Below are 21,350 nucleotides of genomic sequence, written 5' to 3'. Positions count from 1 at the left end.
GGCACCTTCATATTCATGGTGCTCCGTGAGGGGGGGTGCACACCTGTAACCTTTCCCCCCTCGTTTATAAAATAAAAAAAAGAAGAGAAAAGAAATTACTACTAAGGCATTCCGGCTCCGATCAAGCACATAACTTATGCAGCAAGTCTCTCAAATATATAAGTCCAAAACATGCAACAATGCTGAAGAAAGAAGCATAGTCTCAGCTCAGGTGGGCTCCTCCAAGACGACAGCAGCAGCCTCCGCCGATCGACGCTTCAACCTGGATTCCTCGCTTATCCATCCGTTGCACTTTGGTTTGTCCACAAATTCCCTAGTCGAACGGACTGAAGCAGATGAAGAGGATCGCACAAATCCCAGCAGCTCAAGCAGCGGGTAAGCATCAGCCTCAGATGCTATGCGGGACGTGGTCCCACTAATAGTAAATGCCAATCCGCAAGGGTAGAGCCATTGGTATCGTATGTTCTCTCGACGCAAAAAGGAGGTCACCACCTGTAACTCACGTCGCTTCTGTAAGGTGGCAGGAGAGAGATCACTATATAAAGCAACATCATGTCCTTCCCAGGAAATCTTACCCATCTTACGGGCCTGTTGCATAATCTTTTCTTTGAGGGCATAGCTGTGCCCACACGCAATAATGTCCCGCGGAACATTTTTCTTGGGAGCCCCCAAGGAGCGGTGTGCTCGATCCAGGACAACATCAGCGTCAGAAAGAGAGTCCTCCGCTTCCCGAGCATTCAATATAGCCTTACAAATCTTGCGTACCACCAGGCCAGCATCCTCAAATCCTTCTGTCTCAGGGATACCACAGAAACGAATATTGGACCTCCGCGAGCGGTTTTCTAAGTCTTCCATTTTGAGGGCCAGTACCTCATTCTGCTTCTGTAGCGCAGCCATATCAGTTTTGAGAGAGGTAATATCCGCGGATTGGTCCTCCATCAGACCCTCCGTATCCTCGACGCGTTTTCCCAGCTCTAGAAGCTCTGTTTTGAAGTCTGTAAGTGCGCCTTGCATGTCAGATCGCAAAGACTGGATATCCTTTTGGATCTCCCGGAACCATTGCTGGAAATCCGCGGTTGTAGGGCTACGGACAGCCCCAGGAGAGCTCGGTATCTCCACGTGAGAGTCAGCCACGGCATCGGCCATTTTAGGTGTGTCCAGGTCCGTCTGAGCCCGTAGGGCCGCAAATCGCGATCCAGGCACGTCGTAGGAAAATGCTTTAAGATATACTGTTTTCTTCTTTGCTGTCATCTCGCACTGATTTGCGCTGCCGCACAATGCTGGGGAGCCAGAAATAAGCCTTGGAGTAAGCGATAACGAGGGGGCAAGGCAGGAGCTTCCAGCTCACGCGTCTGGTTGCATCGGGTGACGTCAATTCCCCCCCCCCCAGGTGACGTCACTTCCCCCCCTCCGTACCGATTTTTGATATTTTTCCCGTTCCATGGTCGTCGACGGCTGTCTGACCTAAAATGGCTTCGGGATTCAAAAAGTGCCCTAAGTGCACCAGAAATATGTCCATAACGGACCCCATCAAGACTGCGTTCTCTGCCTTGGTGAGAACCACGACGTCAGATCCTGCCCTCAGTGTGCTGGCATGACATCGAAGGGACGTCGACTCCGGATGGAGAAGATGGAACAGCTCTTCAAATTCAGCTGTTACCCGCAGCATCATCCTCCACGCAATCGTCTCCGGCTGGATCGATTCGCAAGGTGGTGCTGAAGAAACGAGTCCCAGGTGAGTCGGGAGACGCTTTTATTTCCTCCCCTCTCCATCGTCAAAGGCATCGACGTCGAGCAGCGAAAAGTCCAAAGAAAAAGAGAAGCATCGACATCGCCATCGAAGGCCGCACACATCGACCATCGATCCGATACCCGCAGTGCCATCGATGGATACGGAATCGACGGCTAAGAAACCTCGGTTGGACGTGCAGGCTCCGAAGCCTTCGATACCATGGCGATCCCCACCGGCACTGGTGCAGGGAACCGTACCTCCTCAGGGCTCTGAGGAGTCCGGCTCCTACCCCTTGCCCAACCACCCATCCACTACCGCCTACCCCCATGGCTGCTCTGATCTCATCATCCATGTGGGCTGAACTTGACATTTATTCGTCAAGCGGTTCGAGACGCACTCCTCGATGAGATGCCGAGGCCACAACCATCGACACCAGCGATGCCATTGACGCCGATTCCGGTACCGATGGATATTTTGCCCTCGATACCGATGTCACCGGCCATTCCGGCACCGATGCCATCAATGCCGATTCTGACGCCAGTACCGATTCCTCTCAGGAAACCATCGATGCCGATTCCAGAGGTTTCTATTTTTCAACCTCTGATGGAAAAGTTGGATACCTTAATCGAGGCCGTGTCCAAGAAGCCTCAAGACACCGTTGAAGGCACCATTCCAGAACCAATTCCTGGACCCTCAGGTATTACTCAACCTCTACACCCACAATCTCCGAGGTTTCCTTCCATGCCATCGATGCCTTTCAGACCATCAGGTCATCCAAGAGACACTGGAACTGATTTAGATACAGATGTCTCTACAGATGAGGAGATGCTTTCTGAGCCTTCACCTCCAGAAGATAGGCGAAAGTCACCTCCAGAGGATCTCTCTTTCTCCAATTTTGTAAAAGACATGTCGGAGACTATACCATTTCAACTTCTCTCTGAAATTGATTCCAGACAGAAGACACTAGAGGTCCTACAATTTGTAGATCCACCCAAAGAAATACTGGCCGTACCGGTACATGAGGTGCTTCAAGAACTCATGTACAGATTGTGGGAGTCTGTCCCTCTTGGATCCTTAACCTGGTTCTTAGAGGAATGTGTAAGGCTTCATTTGAACCACTGAAGAGGGCAACCATAAAGGACTTAACTCTGAAGGTGTTTTTTCTGGTGGCTATTTGTTCAGCCAGGAGAATTTCTGATCAGGCTTTGTTGTGTCAAGATCCTTTTCTGCAGATTTCAGATTCGGGGGTATTGTTACGTACGGTGCCTTCCTTTTTGCCAAAGATTGTTTTGGCGTTCCATCTTAGTCAAACTGTGGAACTTCCATCTTTTCTGGATTTGGATTTGTCCACGCCTCACTCGAAAGAGCTTCGAGTCTTGGATGTCAGGTGGGCATTATCGAGGTATCTTAAGGTTACTAATGATTTCCAGTGAATGGATCACCTCTTTGTGCTGTGGAGTGGTCCAAAGAATGGATGTAAGGCATCAAAAGCTACAATTGCATGTTGGCTAAAAGAGTCTATTGGCTCAGCTTATATTTGTAAGGGTCATCCTGTGCCTGAGGGATTAAAGGCTCACTTCTTGTTCTCCAGTGACCTTTTAGGCCAAGTGCCAACAGGTGTTTCCGCAGGAGATTTGCAGGGTGGCTACTTGGAAGTCGTTGCACACTTTTTTAGACATTATTGCTTGGATGTCGGGGCTCTGGATTCCATGTGCTTTGATGAGAGTGTTCTATGAGCTGGACTCTCATGTTCCACCCTGTTTAGGGGAGCTTAGGTACATCCTAGGAGTCTGAACTGATCTGGGGTATGAACAAGAAAGGAAAATTGGATCTTACCTGCTAATTTTTGTTCCTAGAATAGCACATATCAGTCCAGAGAGAGAGTCCACTGCTCGTATCAATAATTTGTATATAATGCAGAGTTGTTGATGGTTTCAGTACTGTTCTTCTTTGTTTCATGGGAATGAGTTCCCATTTTTGTTTGCAACTTTACCTTCTTCCTGCTTGGTGTGGGAGTTTGGATTCAAGGTTCTTAGTACGGATGCATTAGACATCATTTTGGCTTGGGTATAGGTCAGTACTGAGGGACTGCAGGTGGTATACTAGGTTATGTAGCATTGTCCGCGAAACTTTTCTCTGTCTCCATCTGCTGGCAGGGGGACAAAATCCAGGAATCTGGACTGATCTGTGGTATTCCAGGAAGAAAAATTAGCAGGTAAGAACCAATTTTTCTTTTGCAGTCTTTCTGGGGTAGGATATAATATGACTGGATCATCTACGCAGAGCAGGAATTTGATCTCTGCATTATTTAGTTTCAGTCTTGGGGCTATCTCTCCAGTTCTATGGGGAGATCATGGATGTAGATGTTAAAGAGGGTAGGACTGAAGCTACTTTCTTGTCTTGCCTGAAGCTGTCTTATAGCTCATAGGGATGATGAAGACCATCAAACTGATATCTTGTTGTATGTTCCACATTCCCTTTCTATAGACCTGGTAATATGCAAGGCAATGGCAGGGGGCCATGTTGCATGTGTGAGATTGATATGTGGAAATGTCGCTTCAGTTTTCCTCTCTTCATATCTAATTCTCCCATTATTTGCCCCCTAGGTACTTCTGACTAGGGACACCACTGACCCTCACTCCTCCAGCTGCTACCATTAGCTATTAAAGTGTAGCTCCCTGCACAAGAGCAGGAGGGAATCCAAGCACAGCAGCTCCAGGAACATGTTCTGTCATCCTTCCCAAATTCGCTGCAGGAAAATGCCCACGGGGATGTTTCTATTGATGTCTGCTATAAAGGGTGATGTGCTGTGTCCTAGCATCAGAACCAAACACTCGGGCTGGAGTAGGTCGCAGCTAAATGCAGAGGGTCTTATCCTCTTGTTGGCTAGCTGAAAAGTCCTTTATGGTTTTCAGGATCCTGTGCAGGATGCTGTTGTGGCTGTAGAAGATGTCTGGAAATGAGATACAGCTCTAGTCCAGTTTACAGTGTTGTTTCTCCCAAGCCTGTGTATGGCTGGAGTGGATGATGCTGATGTGTACATGTTTTGTGACTGATACCCAGCATAGCATTACCCTTGACTCTTCCAGTGTGAAGGTATGTGTGGCTGGTGCACATTACGAGGTCAGTTTTCAGAGCCATCTAGCCATTCAATGAATGTGGATAAATTGCCCCATTTGAAAATTGCTCCCATTAAGGCAGCTAAAAGTAATGCACATACTTTTGGCTATCCCAAAAAATGACAGGGTTCAGTTGTATATGAAAAGTATGGGCCGGATTTTAAATGCCCTGCGTGCATAAATCCGGCCGGATTTACGCGCGCAGGGCCCTTGCGCGCCGGCGCGCCTATTTTGCATAGGCCGCCGGCGCGCGCACAGCCCCGGGACGCGCGTAAGTCCCGGGGCTTCGTAAAAGGGGCGGGGGAGGGGGCGTGTCACGGGGGGTTCGGAGCGGGACCGGGGCGTGGTGCCGGCCCGGGGGCATGGTCGAGGCCTCCGGACCAGCCCCCGGGTCGGGTGATGGCGCGCCATCAGCCCGCTGGCGCGCGCAGATTTACATCTGCTTTCAGCAGGCGTAAATCTGCCAACAAAAGGTAGGGGGGTTTAGATAGGGCCGGGGGGTGGGTTAGGTAGGGGAAGGGAGGGGAAGGTGCGGGGGGGTGGAAAGAAAGTTCCCTCCGAGGCCGTTCCGATTTCGGAGCGGCCTCGGAGGGAACAGGCAGCGCGCGCCGGGCTCGGCACGCGCAGGTTGCACAAATGTGCACCCCCTTGCGCGCGCCGACCCCGGATTTTACGCGTATCTTATAAAATCCAGCGTACTTTTCTCACGCCTGGTGCGCGAACAAAAGTACGCGCTCGCGCAAAATTATAAAATCTACCCCTATGTGTAGGGATTTCATTTTTAAATCCCTACTTGGAAAAGGAGGGGCAAAAACTGTGGTTTCTTTTGTAGACAGGGACTCTGCTGGCATGAAATTTTCAAAGGGAAACTCTTCAGGGAGTTTTCCTTTGAAAATTAACTTTCAGGTCCTTGGGTACAAAGTACAAATTACCCATGGACCTACAAGCTCCTTGAGCAATTTCAAAATTGTCCGCATGAGAGCAGTTTTCAAAGAGATTTGCCAAGGTAGCGAAGAAGTTGCCTGAGTAAATCCCCTTGAGGAAAAACTGTTTTACAATGCTCGTACTTTAAGCTGCAGCAAAAAGGTTGGGCCCAGGGGCAGGGAAAGGCATGTATGCACAGGGACTTTCTTTTTGAAATCATATGTAGTAAGTCAGGTGCAAAGTCTGCAGGTACTTACTTACTCACGGTCCAGATTTTCAAAGAAAACGTAGTGGAGAGTTCCCTGTGAAAAGTAGATTGCAGGTACTCAGGCATTTTAAAAGCTGTTCCCTGTGAATCCAGCAGGATTTCAGTTAATTTTTGTCCTGTGTTTTTACAGATAGGTTTTTTGGGAGACGGAAGGAGGCAGGTGATTACGACTGTTGAGCTTAATTTGCAAATTCTTAGAAGAAGTGAGGGTGGGGACAGTGTGTCTATAGATCTGAAACCCAAATCTTTTAAATACATAGTAGTGCTTCTGTTCCATTGGTAATATTTTAAGCTACAGCTGAGCAAAATAATTAGCCGCATATTTTAAGTTATGCAGAATTTATGAATTATGATCTTAATTTGTGATTATTTTGCCAAACTGAATGTTAGGTTAGTCTTATCTCTTTAATGTGTCTCTTTGCTGTCTTTGATGCTGATTTGTTTTTCCTCAGAACCATAACTAAACGTCCTGCAATAAAGAGTATCATTCATCAGCGCTCTCCTGTGCTCATCTCTCTGTTGCCATCACCAAAGGAAAATGCCCAGTACCTCTTCCAGTACCACAAGGTTCATCCCAGTAGTAGCTGTACCACATCGGAGAGCAAAGATTGGATGGATATATCATCAAACATGATTTCTTCCAGGTAAGATCTGGGTGCAGGTTGAGCCATATAATAAATTAATACATGTGAAAAGAATTTGTTCAAGCTTCTGTGTAAATGCTTCTTAAACTGAAGTGCAGCATGAGAATATATTCAGAAAAGATATGATGTCTGTACTCACTTTCTGAAATTTCTCATCTCTCCTCTGATTATTTTAATTATTTTAGAGCATTTTTCTGATCCAGGTCAGTCTCACCAGGATTTGGGGTTGCCATACAGTTTTCTCAGCTTCTGCCCAAACATCTGCACGTTCCCAAATTTCCCTCTTTTTCTTCATTCTATATTGCGAACCGACATCATATGATATAGGAAGAAAGTTATGACTAAGATTGAGAAAATCAGAATACTACTACTGTGGCCATATTTAAAGTGGATCCCTTAAAATTAGTTTTCTCTTAAGTATGAGCTGGGTTACTGAACTAAAGAGGTACAAAATTAAATCATCCTTATGTGGCTACTGTAAGTAACTTTGTAAGATTCAGTCTTGAAATTAGATTTGTTTCCTTTTTCTATTGCTACATAGCTGCTCAGATTAAAAAACCTGGGCAAACCAAGATCCCTTGTTGGCCAAGGGTTGGAAGAAAAGTCTACACAGAGACTGAACCCTTCAGTGCTGCTCTAAAACCAACAGGTTAATCATTGTCATCTAGGGGCCTAAGTGCGTCACCTCCACAAATTTATTTATTTATGACTTTAATTTATAAACCAACTATCCATTTAAAGGTTCCAGGTAAGTACAGAACATTCAACGAAATATTATAGATGTGCAATCAAAAACAAAAATAAAAGTGATGAGCGTAATTAGTTTCGGGGGGGGGGGGGGGGGGGGGGGTTGGCTGCACGTTTTCCATGCGCTATTATTACCCCTTACTGTGTAAGGGGTAATAATAGCGCGTCTAAAACGTGCAGCCAAACGGGGGCTGAACGGTGCGCTCGGCCAAGCGCACCATTCTGTATCGGCCTGAAAGAGTGGAAAGCATTGGGGAGCTAGGGCAGAGCAGCCAGCTCATCTAATCCTGACATGGAGGAAGACTTGGATGAAGGGGATAAAGAGACTGATTTGGCAGCTCAGCACTAAACTTAAATGTATTAGTAGAACATTTTAGGGGGAATTCTATTCACAAGACTGTTAAGAAAGTGACTTTAAATCAGAAACATGACCTCTGCACCAGTGGCGTAGCCAGAATTGATTTTTTTGGGTGGGCACAAGGTTAACATGGGTGGGCTGTAGGCATGCAGGTCTACTAGTTGTTTTTTTACTGATAAATAATGCCAAATTATGCAGCATAGCATTCACATCTACGCCTAAGTATGAGGTTTACTTAATGATACAAACATAATTCACGGTGATTTGTGGTACTTTAGCCTTCTTATTATTACGATTTTATACACGGCTCCTACCTGTCCATAAATTTTGAGAGAGCGGTTGTGTTGCTTATATTTAAATTGCTAACATCTCAAAATATAGATATATATTTTTACCTTTGTTGTCTGATCTTTGTATTTTTCTAATCAGTTGGTCCTGGTCTTTTTTTCCCATTTAGCTCATTTCCTAATTCCTTTTCAGTGTCTTTCTTCTATTACTGTCTTCTTCCCTTACACACACACACACACACACACACACACACACACCACACACACCACACACACACGCTTTCTCTCACAGACTCCCTCTCACACACTCAAGCTCTCACTCTCATATGCTCTCCCCCCCCCCCCCCCCAAGCTCACCATTCAAGTTCTCACTTTCTCACCCCTCCCCAGGCTTATATTCCTTATGCACACACAGACGCACATCCAGGCACCCATTCTCACCCACACACATAAACCCAGACTCCCATTCTCACCCACAAACCTATGCTCCCAGTCTCACCGACACATATTCAAGCTCCCATTCTCATCCATACATATACACATTTAAGGTACTATTCTCACCCACACATACACACATTCAAGCACCCATTCTTATCCACATATTCAAGCTTCCATTCTCACCCACCCACACAAACCCAGGCTCTCATTCTCACCCATATATACACACATTCAAGCTCCCATTCTCACCCACCCACAAACCCAGGCTCCCATTCTCAACCACACATACACACATTCGAGCCTTCCATTCTCACCCACATACACACCCAGGCTCCAGTTTTCACCCACACCACACTCCCAGTCTCATCCACACATACACATTCAAGCACGTGCACAGCTTCCGCTTTCTCCCCCCCAGAGCAGGAAGATCAGCTGCCTCTCCTGCTGCCACCGGACTCCTGCTATCTTCGGGCGTCCGAACTTTTCCTGTCGGGGGGGGGGAGCGGAAGCGCAGCGCACAACGTCCGCTTCCTCCCTCCCCCCCCCCCCCCCAGCAGGAAGATCGGCGGACCATTTACTGCCCGACGCCCGAAGATAGCAGGAGGCCGGTGGCAGCAGGAGAGGCAGCTGATCTTCCTGCTTTGGGGGAGAAAGCGGAAGCTGTGCGCGGCGCTTTCCGCTCCCCCCAAACAGGAAGTTCGGCAGGCCGTTTGGTCCGAAGATAGCAGAACGGGTGGGGGGGTGGCAGCAGGAGAGGCAGCTGATCTTCCTGCTTTGGGGGGAGGAAGCGGAAGCTGCCCGCAGCTCTTCCGCTCCCCCCCTCAACAGGAAGGACCGGTTGGCCATACGGCCGCAGCAGCGCTTCCCCATGTGTGCCGGTGATGGCGCGCGAGGCGTGGGTTCTCTTGTTCGCTGTCGCGGGGATGGGATCCCGCGACAGCCTTGCAGTTCCGGTTGCCAGTTGGGTGGGCCTGGGTCTAAGTTGGGTGGGCACCTGCCCACCCAGGCCCACCCATGGCTACGCCACTGCTCTGCACAACTGGTTTGACAGACAAACCAATTGAGAAACAATTGAATGAAGCTGGGTTTGAGTAACACAGTGAGATTTATAAGATTTCACTCATTCCTTTCTAGTGGGATTCGTAATTTGGTTAACTCTAAGAGTAAAACTGTAGGTGAGAAAACTGATATATACAGGTTCTTTTCAGAAGCAGTGCATCAGTCAATCTCTGCTTTAAAGAAAAAAGTAAAAGAACAAATGTGGCGTTCTTCATATCCCTAGCAGGGAGCATGAGATTGGGTCACAGTTGAATAATTAAGCTTTGGTACATGGAAAGTATAATTACTGACCCTGCTTTTGAGTCTGAGGGATGGATAGAAAGAAAGAAAGTTTGGTTTGTGCAACTAATACAGCTTAACAATGTGGTTGTGGGAATTGAGCTAGATAAAGCTTGAGTTTTTGGCACTGTGAGGTTTCTTTCTTGCCCTAGGGAGAGCGTCTGAAGGAAAAGGTTTGTGTTGTAAACCAAATTGAAAGGAATCTAATAAATTAGATTGTACTAACCTTTGAATTACCTACACTGATGTTCTTACTTTAGCTGTGAAAGAAGAAAGGTTTGGCAACCCTGCAGAAAATTCTTACAAGCTTTAAAGCATGGTTTAGCACCTGTTAGGAGTTATAGAGTGTTGTAGTAGTAGCCAAGACTTGGCATCCCTACATGAAGAAATTTAACCAAATGGAAATTAAAGAACAGCTGTCTTTCTTGTGAATGCAGAACTCTATATCTAAATCCAAAGAAGTTAGATTAAGGTATGTGTAAATCAATATGCCTGTTGCTACTAGTATGATTAAACTAAGAGAATCTGGCTCAGGGAGTGTTAAATATTCTTGCCTTATATTATAGGAAATGTGAAGCCTTAATCTTGATCTAAGTAAGACTAGCCTGATAAATGCTATAATCCATTTTTGCTTTAAAGTTTATTCTTGAGTTAAAGATGGTTAAAGGTTATAAAGAAATGTTCTGTCCCTTTGATTTGATCACTACATGAAGCATTAGATGAATAAAGTGTTAATAAGCAGTATGATTGTGAGTCTCATGTTTTAAATCTTACAAATGATAAGCTTTTGATTGCCAGGACCTGAGTTACTACAGGGAGAGAGGAAGAGAGGAGAGAGTCCTTATTAGAAAACCCATTTAGGGCCTGCCTGATTCTTGCGAGGGTTTACAGTTCTGTGACCCGCTTTTCCTTTTGGATTACCTACCCCGTTGGGAGCAAGACCATCATTGCGACCACTTCCTACATCCGGGCCTTGCCGGTGGACGTCGGGAGAGGAGCTGGGTAGGCTTTAAAACTCAGCCTACGCCGGCGGGAGACGCTGCCTGCCTGATTCTTGCGAGGGTTTACAGTTCTGTGGCCCGTTTTTCCTTTTTGGATTACCTACCCCGTTGGGAGCAAGACCATCATCGCGACCACTTCCTACATCCGGGGCTTGCCGGTGACGTCGGGAGGAGGAGCCGGGTAGGCTTAAAACTCAGCCTACGCCGGCGGGAGATGCTGCCTGCCTGATTCTTGTGAGGGTTTACAGTTCTGTGGCCCGCTTTTCCTTTTTGGATTACCTACCCTGTTGGGAGCAAGACCATCATCGCGACCACTTCCTACATCCGGGGCTTGCCGGTGACTTCGGGAGGAGGAGGAGCCGGGTAGGCTTAAAACTCAGCCTACGCTGGCGCAATGGCTAAGCCGCGTTGCGGCCAAGGGTGCGCGGCTTGTCCCGGCTTAGCCCGGATTAGAACGGCTTTGAACGGGGACTATCGATTTTGGCGGCCCTAGGGAACAACTAAAGCTAAGTAATATATTGTTTCCCTCTCTGTTACATGCCTGTCTGGGTTTTCTTTGCTATGCCTCACACCAAGAGGAAAGCAAAGATAAGAGAAATTTCTTCTACATCTACTCCGAACAAAACTGTTACAAACCCAGTATAGTGGAGTGTTTTAAGAGAACATCCACATTAACTCCGGAGGGGGCCGCTAATGTTTCAATTCAGGAGCGAGAATTGAATCATATGGCCAATGAAACATCCTTAACCCCCGAGGCCCCAGAGAAGCCAGTTCCTCCTCCAGCGATGATAGCTGGAACTTCACCTGTGAAAGATCCTATTGCTAATTTGGGAAGGGCAATGAATGAGTCTAAGTCTTTAAGTGTAGAAAGTTTTGAAAATCCAGATTTGCATACCCCTATATTGGCTCCAGGTGATGATGGACCCTTTAATCAACATAAGGTGTCGGATCAAACATCTGGATCTGGAGACATTTCGGTTATTGTCCCTCAAAACTTTACCATGGAAGAACTGGGTTTAATGATGTTAAAGATGCAAAAATCTATTAACAACCTTATGGTATCAGTACAAGATGCTTTGAAAAATGATGTAAATACAAAGGAGAAAATTGTAAATTTGGAGAAAAATGTAAATGAGTTTGAAAGAAAATTGTGGTGATGTACAGGAAGTACAAGGTAAATTTAATAAAAGCGGTAGATAGAAGAATATCAAGGAAGATTGAGGCCCTTAGAAAATCAAAATGGAGGATGAATCTTAGGTTTCTGAATTTTCCGAAAACTCATCTTATAACACTTTTGGATTTACTGAATAGTTATTTAAAAAATGTTTAAAGTATTCAGAAAACTCTTGCCTACTATCTTGAAAAGTTATTATCTTCAGCAAATACAAGAAGGGGAGAAATTAGAAAGTAAAGAATTTAAATTTGACAGATTTTATTGAAAGATCGTTTGAGTCAAAAATTAATACTAGAGCCACATTACTTGTACAATTTCTATCTCCTGTTGAGAGAGATATGGTACTGAGATTACATTTTAAACATCAAAATGAAGATTTTTATGGTTCTCCTATAAGGATCTTCCTGATGTTGTACGTACAACCCAATTACGAAGGAAAAAGTTCATAGAGATGCGAAGTGAAGTGTTAGAGAGAGGTGCTCAATTTACATTAAAGTATCCTTGCAGGTGTCATATTAAGCACAGAGAGGCTAGATATGTCTTCAATGATCCAAATCAGCTTAGAGTATATTTGGATACTCACCCGTAAATGCCTATGTATAAGTTAAAGGGGGGGGGGGGGAATATTTGAAATGTGGATAGGTAACAATTGATGTTCATAATTTTTTCTTATGAGAATTGCTCCTATATTTCATTCTTAGCGGTAAATTGTTCTCTAGTTTACCTTATTGATTTCCTCTTTATAGGATAATATTGTAGAAAATAGTGAATTGAATATTTCTTTTTGAAGTGATGATGTTTGGTCAATATTATCCTATATATTTTTTCAAGTTTATAAATTGAAATGTAGTTAAAAATAAAATTAAAAAAAAAAGAAAACCCATTTAGAAGGGGGAAGGTAGGCCAGCTTATGACTGACTTTCTCCTGCCATTGGCCAAAACGCACTGCCACATTAGCTTTTCACGTAAGACTCTCACATAGAACCAAAGCAGCTTCAGCTTGAGGAACATAGAACATCTGTTACAGCCAGGTAGTTGTAACCTGGATTGGCCACTGTTGGAAACAGGATGCTGGGCTTGATGGACCATCGGACTGACCCAAATATGGCAATTTTTTATGCTCTTATTACCAAGAGCCAAACACCCAAAAGACCTTTCATCATTAGTTAAAAACAAGATGAACATCATCGGGCCTTACTTAACTTACAGAAATCCAAAAACAAATCTTTTCAGGCCCGCAGGTCCATAGGAATGGAATTCCAGATGCTTACCTTATAAAAGAAAAAGCCTTTTTTTTCTCAGGTTTCCATGAGGCAGACCAGTGAAGAATGAAAACATCTTGTCAGGATATAGAATGATAATTTGTTCCTTAAATACCATGGACCTTTGCAATTTAAGGCTTAAAAAACTGAACACGGGATTTTAAATTGAATGCAAAAAAGGAGAGGAAGCCTATGGATCATGTTCAGAGCTGGGTAAATGTGAGCCTAGAGCCACAAACAAAGAAGCATATGAGCAGCGACAGTTTGAATATACTGCAATCTCTGAATCGGAGAATGCATTAAACCCACATGTAATGAACAGCATGAATCCAGGTAGCTTGTAACCACCATGTGATTTACCAAAACATACATTCCCAAGAGAGATAAATGTGAAGATTCCCAACCATGCAGAGCTGTAGGAAACGGGCTTGGACTACACTGAAAATTTGATATTGAAAAGTCATCTCAGAACCCATATGTTATGGACTGGCAGACTGGAGCCAGAACACCTCCACAGAGGCAGTACAGGTTATGAGCATCCTTTTTCAAAGGACTTCCAGCTCCTCAAAAAAATATTTGAGGAGGTGCAAAAGGAATGAAAGCTTTTGTAATTCAAATTACCTCCGTTTTTGAGGAATTTGCCTTGTTTGTTTATAGCCACCTGTTTCGCAATAGCTCTAAACCAGCTGAAATATTTTGAAAGGCTTCCTTATGTAGAGGACTGAGCTGACAGTACAGTTGAAAATCATCAGCATAACTTCAGTAAATAAATCCCACAGCTCTAATAAATTTCCCCAAGGGCTGAACATAAATATTTTAAAAAGTAGCAGATAGAATGGAGCCCTGAGGCACCCTACACTCTAACTTCCATGGACAAGATAAAAGTCCCCAACCTTAACACATAGTGGCCTTTTTTCCAAAAGAAATGGAATCAATTAAGTGTGCTACCTCCAATTCCGAGACATTATAAGCAATCAAGAAGAATGGGATGGTCCAAAGTATCGAAGGCAGTAGAAAGACCCAAAGAAATCAGAATCAAGTCCACCCCCATCAATGCTTTTTGTTGGATTCGTGGACCCTTGAGCCAGCTGGGACAGATGATGAGACATCGTGGGAAGGCCCACAGTGGAAGTCGAAGCCAGGAGGCAGCACAGGGCAGGAGACCGGAGGGATCTTCACCACTGGAAGCCCGAGGTCCCCTGAGGAGGAGCCCGTGAGGACCCGAGCCGCTTGGACTTATGTGCGGTCTCCTGTGGGTCGTGTCTGAAGAGGAGTTCCAGAGGACAGAGAAGAGTAGAACTGAAGACAGAAGGCCAACTGGAAGCTTGCGGTCCCCCCGAGAGGAGCTCGTGAGGACCCGAGCCGCTTAGACTTAGGAGAGGCCTCCTGGATGAAAGCCGGAGACAGGAACCAGTGGACAGAAGCCGGAATCAGAAGCCAGTGGACGAGCCGAAGTTAGAAGCCAGTGGACGAGCTGAAGTCAGAAGCCAGTAGTCGGAAGCAGCCACTAGTAGCTCTCAACAGAGAGTGAACTTCGTTGCAAGGCAAGGCATAGAGATGGATGCAGGGTTTAAATATCCCTGCAGCATCTGACATCATCTCTGGGCTGTCCTCCGTCTTCCCGTGCTGGGCCCTTTAAATCTAGAGCCCTTGCATGCGCATCTAGGGGGCGGGGCCAAGCACGGAGGATTGACGGCGTCTCCCTCGAGGTGGGAATGCCGCGGCAGAGGCTGGGCCAGGCCTTGCCGGCTGAAGAGAGGCTCCAGCGGCCCGGGCCGGCCCCGAGGTAGGTGGAGGGACCGGGGCACGGCCCGGGACCATAACAGTACCCCCTCTCCTACGCCCCCTTCCTGAGGGCTCGGGCTTAGCTGGATGATCCAATGGAACTTGTGGAGCAGCCCCTTGTCCAGGATGTTAGAGGCCGGTTCCCACGTATTCTCTTCGGGGCCGTAGCCCTCCCAGGAAAGCAGGTACTCCCATCTACGATGGTGGAACCGTACATCCAAGAAGTCCTTTACTTGGTAGACTGTGTCCTCCTGGGCTGCTGGAGCGGTGGATTCAGGGATCCTGTTATGGAAGACGGACAAGACCAATGGCTTGAGCAACGAGACATGAAAAACGTTATGAACTCTGAGCATACAGGAGAGCCGGAGCCGGTAGGAGACCGCACCCACCTGTTCCGTGATTGGGAACGGGCCAATGTACATCGGAGCCAAGTGCATCGAAGGAACCCGCAGGCAAAGGTGTTTGGCACTTAGCCATACCTTGTCCCCGGGAAGGAATGTTGGAGCTGGACGTAGCAGACGGTCCGCATACCTCTTAGCCGTGACTGCCGTGCATTGAAGTTTCTCCCGGGAAGAGCCCCAGAGGCTGTGTAGCTGTTGGGCTGTGAGTTGCACGGCTGGTGATGGGACTGCCAATGGCAAAGGCAAAGGAGGTCGGAGACATCTCCCATAGACTACCTGGAAGGGAGGCCTACTGGTGGCCGAATGCCTATGGTGGTTGTAGGAGAATTCTCCCCACGGGAGTAAAGCCACCCAATCATCTTGTAGGTCTCCCACGAAGGCTCGGAGGAAGGCTTTCAAGGTCCGGTTTGTGTGCTCCGCTTGGCCATTGCCTTGGGGATGAAAGGCGGTCGTGAAGTCCAACTGGACCCCAAATTTCTTGCAAAGTGCTCTCCAATATCTAGCCGTGAACTGTGAGCCCCGGTCGGAGGCAATATGGAGAGGAAATCCATGTAGGCGAAAGATGTGCTGGGCGAAAAGACTAGCGAGCTCAGGTGCCGTTGGTAACTTAGTGAGGGGGACGAAGTGGGCCATCTTCGAAAACCTACTGTTTTCCCTTCTGAAGGTGGCAAGTCCACGATGAAGTCGGTGGACAAATGGGTCCATGGCTTGGTGGGGAAAGGCAATGCTTGAAGGAGCCCCCACGGGTGACCAGCCAGCATCTTTTGTTGAGCACAGGTCGGGCAGGAGCTGACGTAAAGACGAACAGCTCTCCTTACCTGAGGCCACCAGTAATATTCGGTCAGCAGATCCAAAGTCTGAGTGACCCCCGAAAGCCCTGCGGTCAAGGAGTCATGAGCCTATGACAACACCTTCTTGTGCAGGCGAACGGGTACGACCATCTTACCCATAGGAACCACCTCTGAAGCTGCAAGAAGGACTTTATCTGGATCGAGGCTATAACGGGGCGGATCCTGGTTATCCTCTGTTTCAGCCGTGCGTGAGAGGGCGTCCGCTCTAATGTTCTTGGAGGTTGGCCTGTACTGGAGGAGGAAATTGAACCGGCTAAAGAAGAGTGACCATCGGGCTTGTCGAGAATTAAGGCGTTGGGTTTGGCACAAGGATTCCAGGTTCTTGTGATCTGATTAGACGATCATAGGATACTGGGCCCCCTCCAGCCATTGCCGCCACTCCTCCAGCACAAGCTTGATGGCCAGAAGTTCCTTATCGCTGATACAATAATTTCTCTCCACCGGAGAGAATTTTCGGGAATAATAGGAACATGGTAGGGGTTTGCCTTTCGTGGATAACTGGCTCAAGACAGCCCCTACCGCAAAATCAGATGCATCTACGTCCACGATGAACTGACGCTGCGGATTTGGATAGTGGAGACAGATTTCAAGGAGAAAGGCTTCCTTCAGCCTCTGGAAAGCATTTATTGCTGTCTGGGACCAATTCTTCGCATCGGCGCCCTTCCTGGTAAGGGCTGTAAGCGGTGCCACCATCTGGGAGTAATGGGGTATGAACTGGCAATAGAAATTGGCGAAGCCCAGGAAGCGTTGTAGGGCCTTGACCCCTACCAGCTGTGGCCAATCCAGAATGGCTGCCACTTTATCAGGGTCCATATGGAAGCCTGTGGATGAGACTATATATCCGAGGAATGGCAAGGATTCCTGCTCGAACTGGCACTTCTCTAACTTGGCAAATAGACGATTGTCCCGAAGTTTCTGTAATACTTGCCGCACTTGTACACGGTGCGTGGACAAATCCTTAGAATATACCAACACATCATCGAGGTTTACTATAACCAAGGTATGCAACATATCCCTCAAGACCTCATTCATGAGGTTTTGAAAGACTGCAGGGGCGTTGCACAAGCCAAAGGGCACGATAAATATTCGTAGTGCCCATCTCTAGTATTGAAGGCGGTCTTCCATTCATCACCGGGTCGTATCTGTACCAAATTGTAGGCACTGCGGAGGTCCAACTTGGTAAAGACCTTCGCTCCTTGCAGCCGGTCTAGTAACTCTGGAATCAGAGGCACAGGGTACCTGTCCTGTCGCGTGTATTATAAATCTGCTGCTCGGAGTTAGCAATCTGTTATCGAGCTCCTCCTGAAGGGGGAGGAGTTAGCAATCTGTTATCAATCCCTGCTGCTAGGAGTAGCAATCTGGTATAAGTCCACCAGGGAGTTAGCAATCTGTTATGGATCACTCTGCCAAGGGGAAGAGCTAACAATTGTAATATTCCGTAGGCGGAGTTAATGATCTGTGGTGAGTTGGCTTCCCACAGAGTGGCAGTCGTATAATACTGCTCTAGTAGTGTAAGGAATGAACACTTAAAGTAAATTGGTGAATCCCTGGGCCGATGGCAGATGACAGCGCCCCCAGGAGGATATCCTGAGAGGGACCACCGGCTAGACTGGAGTATGGAGACAAACACAGATAGTTCTTTATTAGACAGGAAGTAGAACCACCAGAGGTGGCAGTAGTGAGCTGATGTGCCCAGCAGGGCTGAAGTCCCTCAGATCCTGGAATTGCGGTCTCTGGGTTGCTGAGCTGTAGAGAGAGACTATAGGTAGTGAGTAATAGCTCATTGCGTCTGAGGGCGGTGAGCCTAACAGTGCCCCCTCCTCTAAGCCCACTTCCCGGGGGTTTCGGCTTGTTGGGATGAGAAGCATGGAATTGCTGTAAGGGACTCATATCCAAAATATTTGCGGCTGATTCCCAAGAGTTCTCCTTGGGCCCAAAGCCCTCCCAGGTGAGGAGGTACTCCCATCTCTGAACCCGCTTCCTAACATTCAGTACCTCCCATATTCGGTAGGTAGCATCGTCCGCCGAGGCTATCGGCTGTGGTTCGGGAGGTCTCCTGGTAGGCCAAGACAGCACCAACGGCTTCAGGAGGGAGACGTGAAAAGAGTTATGGATTTTCAAGGATGATGGTGACCGGGCCTATCTGACGGAGCACCGGGAAAGGATCGACATAGCGTGGGGCCAGGAGCATGGATGGGAGCTTCAGGCAGATAAACCACGTGCTGAGCCACACTTTGTCACCTGGCCGGAATTGAGGAGCGGGTCTTTGATGGGCATCTGCGTTTTGCTTGGCTATACAACCAGCCTCTTGTAACAAGCACGGTGTGCCTTCCCAGAAGTGCTGCAACTCCTGTGCGGTTAATTGTGCTGTAGGCGACGGAACTGTTAGTGGCAGTGGAAGTGGAGGGAGTGGTTGTCTCCCGTAAACTATTTGGAAGGGAGATGACTTCATACTGGAGAAGACGTGGGAGTTGAGGGCGAACTCGGCCCAAGGTAATAATGTGGCTCAATCAGTCTGCTGCAGGTTGACGTAAGCACGGAGGAATTGTTTCAGGGTGCGGTTCGTCCTCTCCGATTGGCCATTTGCTTGGGGATAGTAAACTGTGGTAAAGTCCAGAGAAATATCAAACTTTTTGCAAAGGGCCCTCCAAAATTTGGCAGTAAATTAAGTACACTGGTCAGAGACTAAGTGTTTGGGAAGGCCGTGAAGCCGAAAGATGTTTTGGATGAAATGTTGTGCAAGCTGCAGAGCAGACAGTAGGCCTAGGAGAGGGACAAAGTATGCCATTTTGGAAAAACGGTCGACTACTATCCAACTGGTAGTCTTGCCTTTCGATGGTGGCAGGTCCACAATGAAATCGGTCGAGAGATGCGTCCAGGGTTCTTTGGGGGCCGGTAGAGTTTGCAGCAGGCCCCAGGGGCATCTGGGCGGCATCTTCTGTTGGGCACATATGTGGCAGGCATCCACATAACTTAGAACATCCTTACGTAGGGTAGGTCACCAATAGAATTGCTGGATGGAGGCTAAACTGCGAGCTCACCCTGGATGCTCACCCTGGATGCCCCGCAGTTCGAGCATCATGGGCCCATCGAAGGACTTTCTCGCGGAGTCTGCGGAATACGATGGTCTTCCCAGTAGGTACTGTAGTGGTGGTCAAGAGTTGAACCCGGGCCGGGTCGATGATATTTAAATGTAATACACAATCCTTTTAGTGACTTTAAAAAAGTTTTTCACTATTTTTGATTCCTTCTATTTATATATTTAAATGTTTCTCTGTTAAGTATTTCTGTGACTGGCGTTGTTTCTTTTTTTTACTAAGTGCTAGATAGGATAAGTCCTGAAATATCTGTATAGGCTTTTCATTGTACTGGATCTGATCCATTTTTCTAGCTTTCTGCTATATGACTTACCAGCATAGCTATGTAGCCTCGCCACACTCTGTCTTGGTGGATTGTTTGGAGGAGCTCTGAGTATATGATGTGCTCTGTTTTTTGTCAAGAGTTTTATTTTCTGTCTCTGCGGTAGGATTTAAAACCAGCTGAAAGATCTCTTGAACTAAATCTTCCTCGGCATGAAGCTGAGTCATTTCAGGGCTTCCATTAATTCTTAGAACATTTCTTTTAATGCCTTTTTCAGTGTTATCTATTTTTATAAGTAGCTGCTCATTAGCTTTTTCTGCAGTGTCTGCTTTCAGCTGCACATTAGTAATTGTTTCAGCTTGTTCCTCTAGCTTTTGCTCATTTTCTTCCATCTCATCTTTTTATCAAACTCCATTATTTCACTATGGATATCATCTATTTCACTTCCGTTCAGTCTTTAAATCTCCAAATTATTTTTTCGTATCGTTATTTCTAAAACCCATCTCAGTGCTGTTAACTCACTGTCTGAATCTGCAGATGTCATGCTTGCTGATGACAGTGATTGTAGTGTGATCTAACTGCTATATCTTCTTGTTTCAGGTCCATCGTTTCTGCATAAAAGCCATATTTACATAATTATGGTTAGTTGTGATTACTAATTTTCTTTAAATAGTGCTGATGGCAGCAGATGGTGCTAGATTATACACAAACAAACAGGAAGTTAAGAACTCAGGCAGCCATTATGGACGTTGACTTCACTTCCACTCCAAATCTTACAATTTGATAATCGGTGGCAGCTAGTGGGTCAAGCTGGAGTCTCCCCCGATCCTCGCATCTTCTCTCTCTGTCTTCCATTGCCCTCGGCCCTGATTCTCCTCTCCTTTCTCTGGTTTCCCAACCATGAGCTTGCTTTCAGTGACAACTTTCAGCTAATCATACCTCTCTGGCTCAGTGGCAGTAGAGGTTCTGACCTGCCTCCTCTTTATGGGGCTCCAGGCCAGTGACAGCAGAGTGGGCTGTGCTCTTCCCAGCTAGAAAAAGTATCTGACAGCTGCATCTTTTGGCCTCTAGTTCCATTAGCTGGGCTGCTTCCCTTCTGTAGTGCAGCTTCGCTCCTCCGTCATAACAAATGTTTGAGGACAAAGCAACTGAACTAGTCACTCCTGAGGATCTAGATACAATGAAAAGGGGACTCTCATCTTCCCTCTCTCTCCTAACTAGCTCAGAGCAACTGAGCTAGTTACAGAGGGTCTGGTGACAATAAGGCAGCTACTGTTGGATCAAGGATCTTTATCTTCCATGGGATAATTCTCTACCCTGTACCAGAGCAACTCAGGGAGTGAACATTAGTATTGCTCCAACAAGGGAAAGAAAGAGCTGGTCCTTCTTGTAAGGAAAGATGATGTGATTACACTATTGCACCTCAACCTTTTTAAATGCTTTTACATCCTTGATGAAGTTCCTTTCTGTTTGCTTTATTTGCTTTGCAGCGTTGCTTTTACTGGACTATAACCAGTGGCTGTTTTCACCTTTTAAGAAACTGGCATTAGTGGTTCTTTTTACCATGGTGGCTAGGGGCCCCTTGCTGTCATGTAGCCCAGTGTGCTGTTGGGATGTGATGTAGTTAACTGAAATTTCCTAGCATGTAGCAGATGGACTCA

The 21,350-nt window shown here is 46.7% G+C and overlaps 1 protein-coding gene across 3 annotated transcripts in view; it reads left to right on the top strand.

Moving 5' to 3' along the window:
- PPP1R36 (protein phosphatase 1 regulatory subunit 36) overlaps positions 1–21,350 on the top strand; it is a 230,585-nt gene that overhangs the window by 199,838 nt on the left and 9,397 nt on the right. For 2 of the 3 annotated variants that reach the window (XM_029598105.1, XM_029598104.1), the window contains exon 10: positions 6,496–6,687. In XM_029598105.1, the coding sequence (XP_029453965.1) occupies positions 6,496–6,687 (192 nt within the window). Of the gene's footprint in view, positions 1–6,495; positions 6,688–7,228; positions 7,367–21,350 lie in introns of those variants that run through there. The other variant, XM_029598106.1, reaches the window with a different exon arrangement.

This window comes from Rhinatrema bivittatum, chromosome 4, assembly GCF_901001135.1.
Source record: "Rhinatrema bivittatum chromosome 4, aRhiBiv1.1, whole genome shotgun sequence".
NCBI lineage: Eukaryota > Metazoa > Chordata > Amphibia > Gymnophiona > Rhinatrematidae > Rhinatrema > Rhinatrema bivittatum.
The sequence above is the reverse complement of the archived record's forward strand: the minus strand, read 5'-3'. Positions and strand labels throughout refer to the sequence as shown.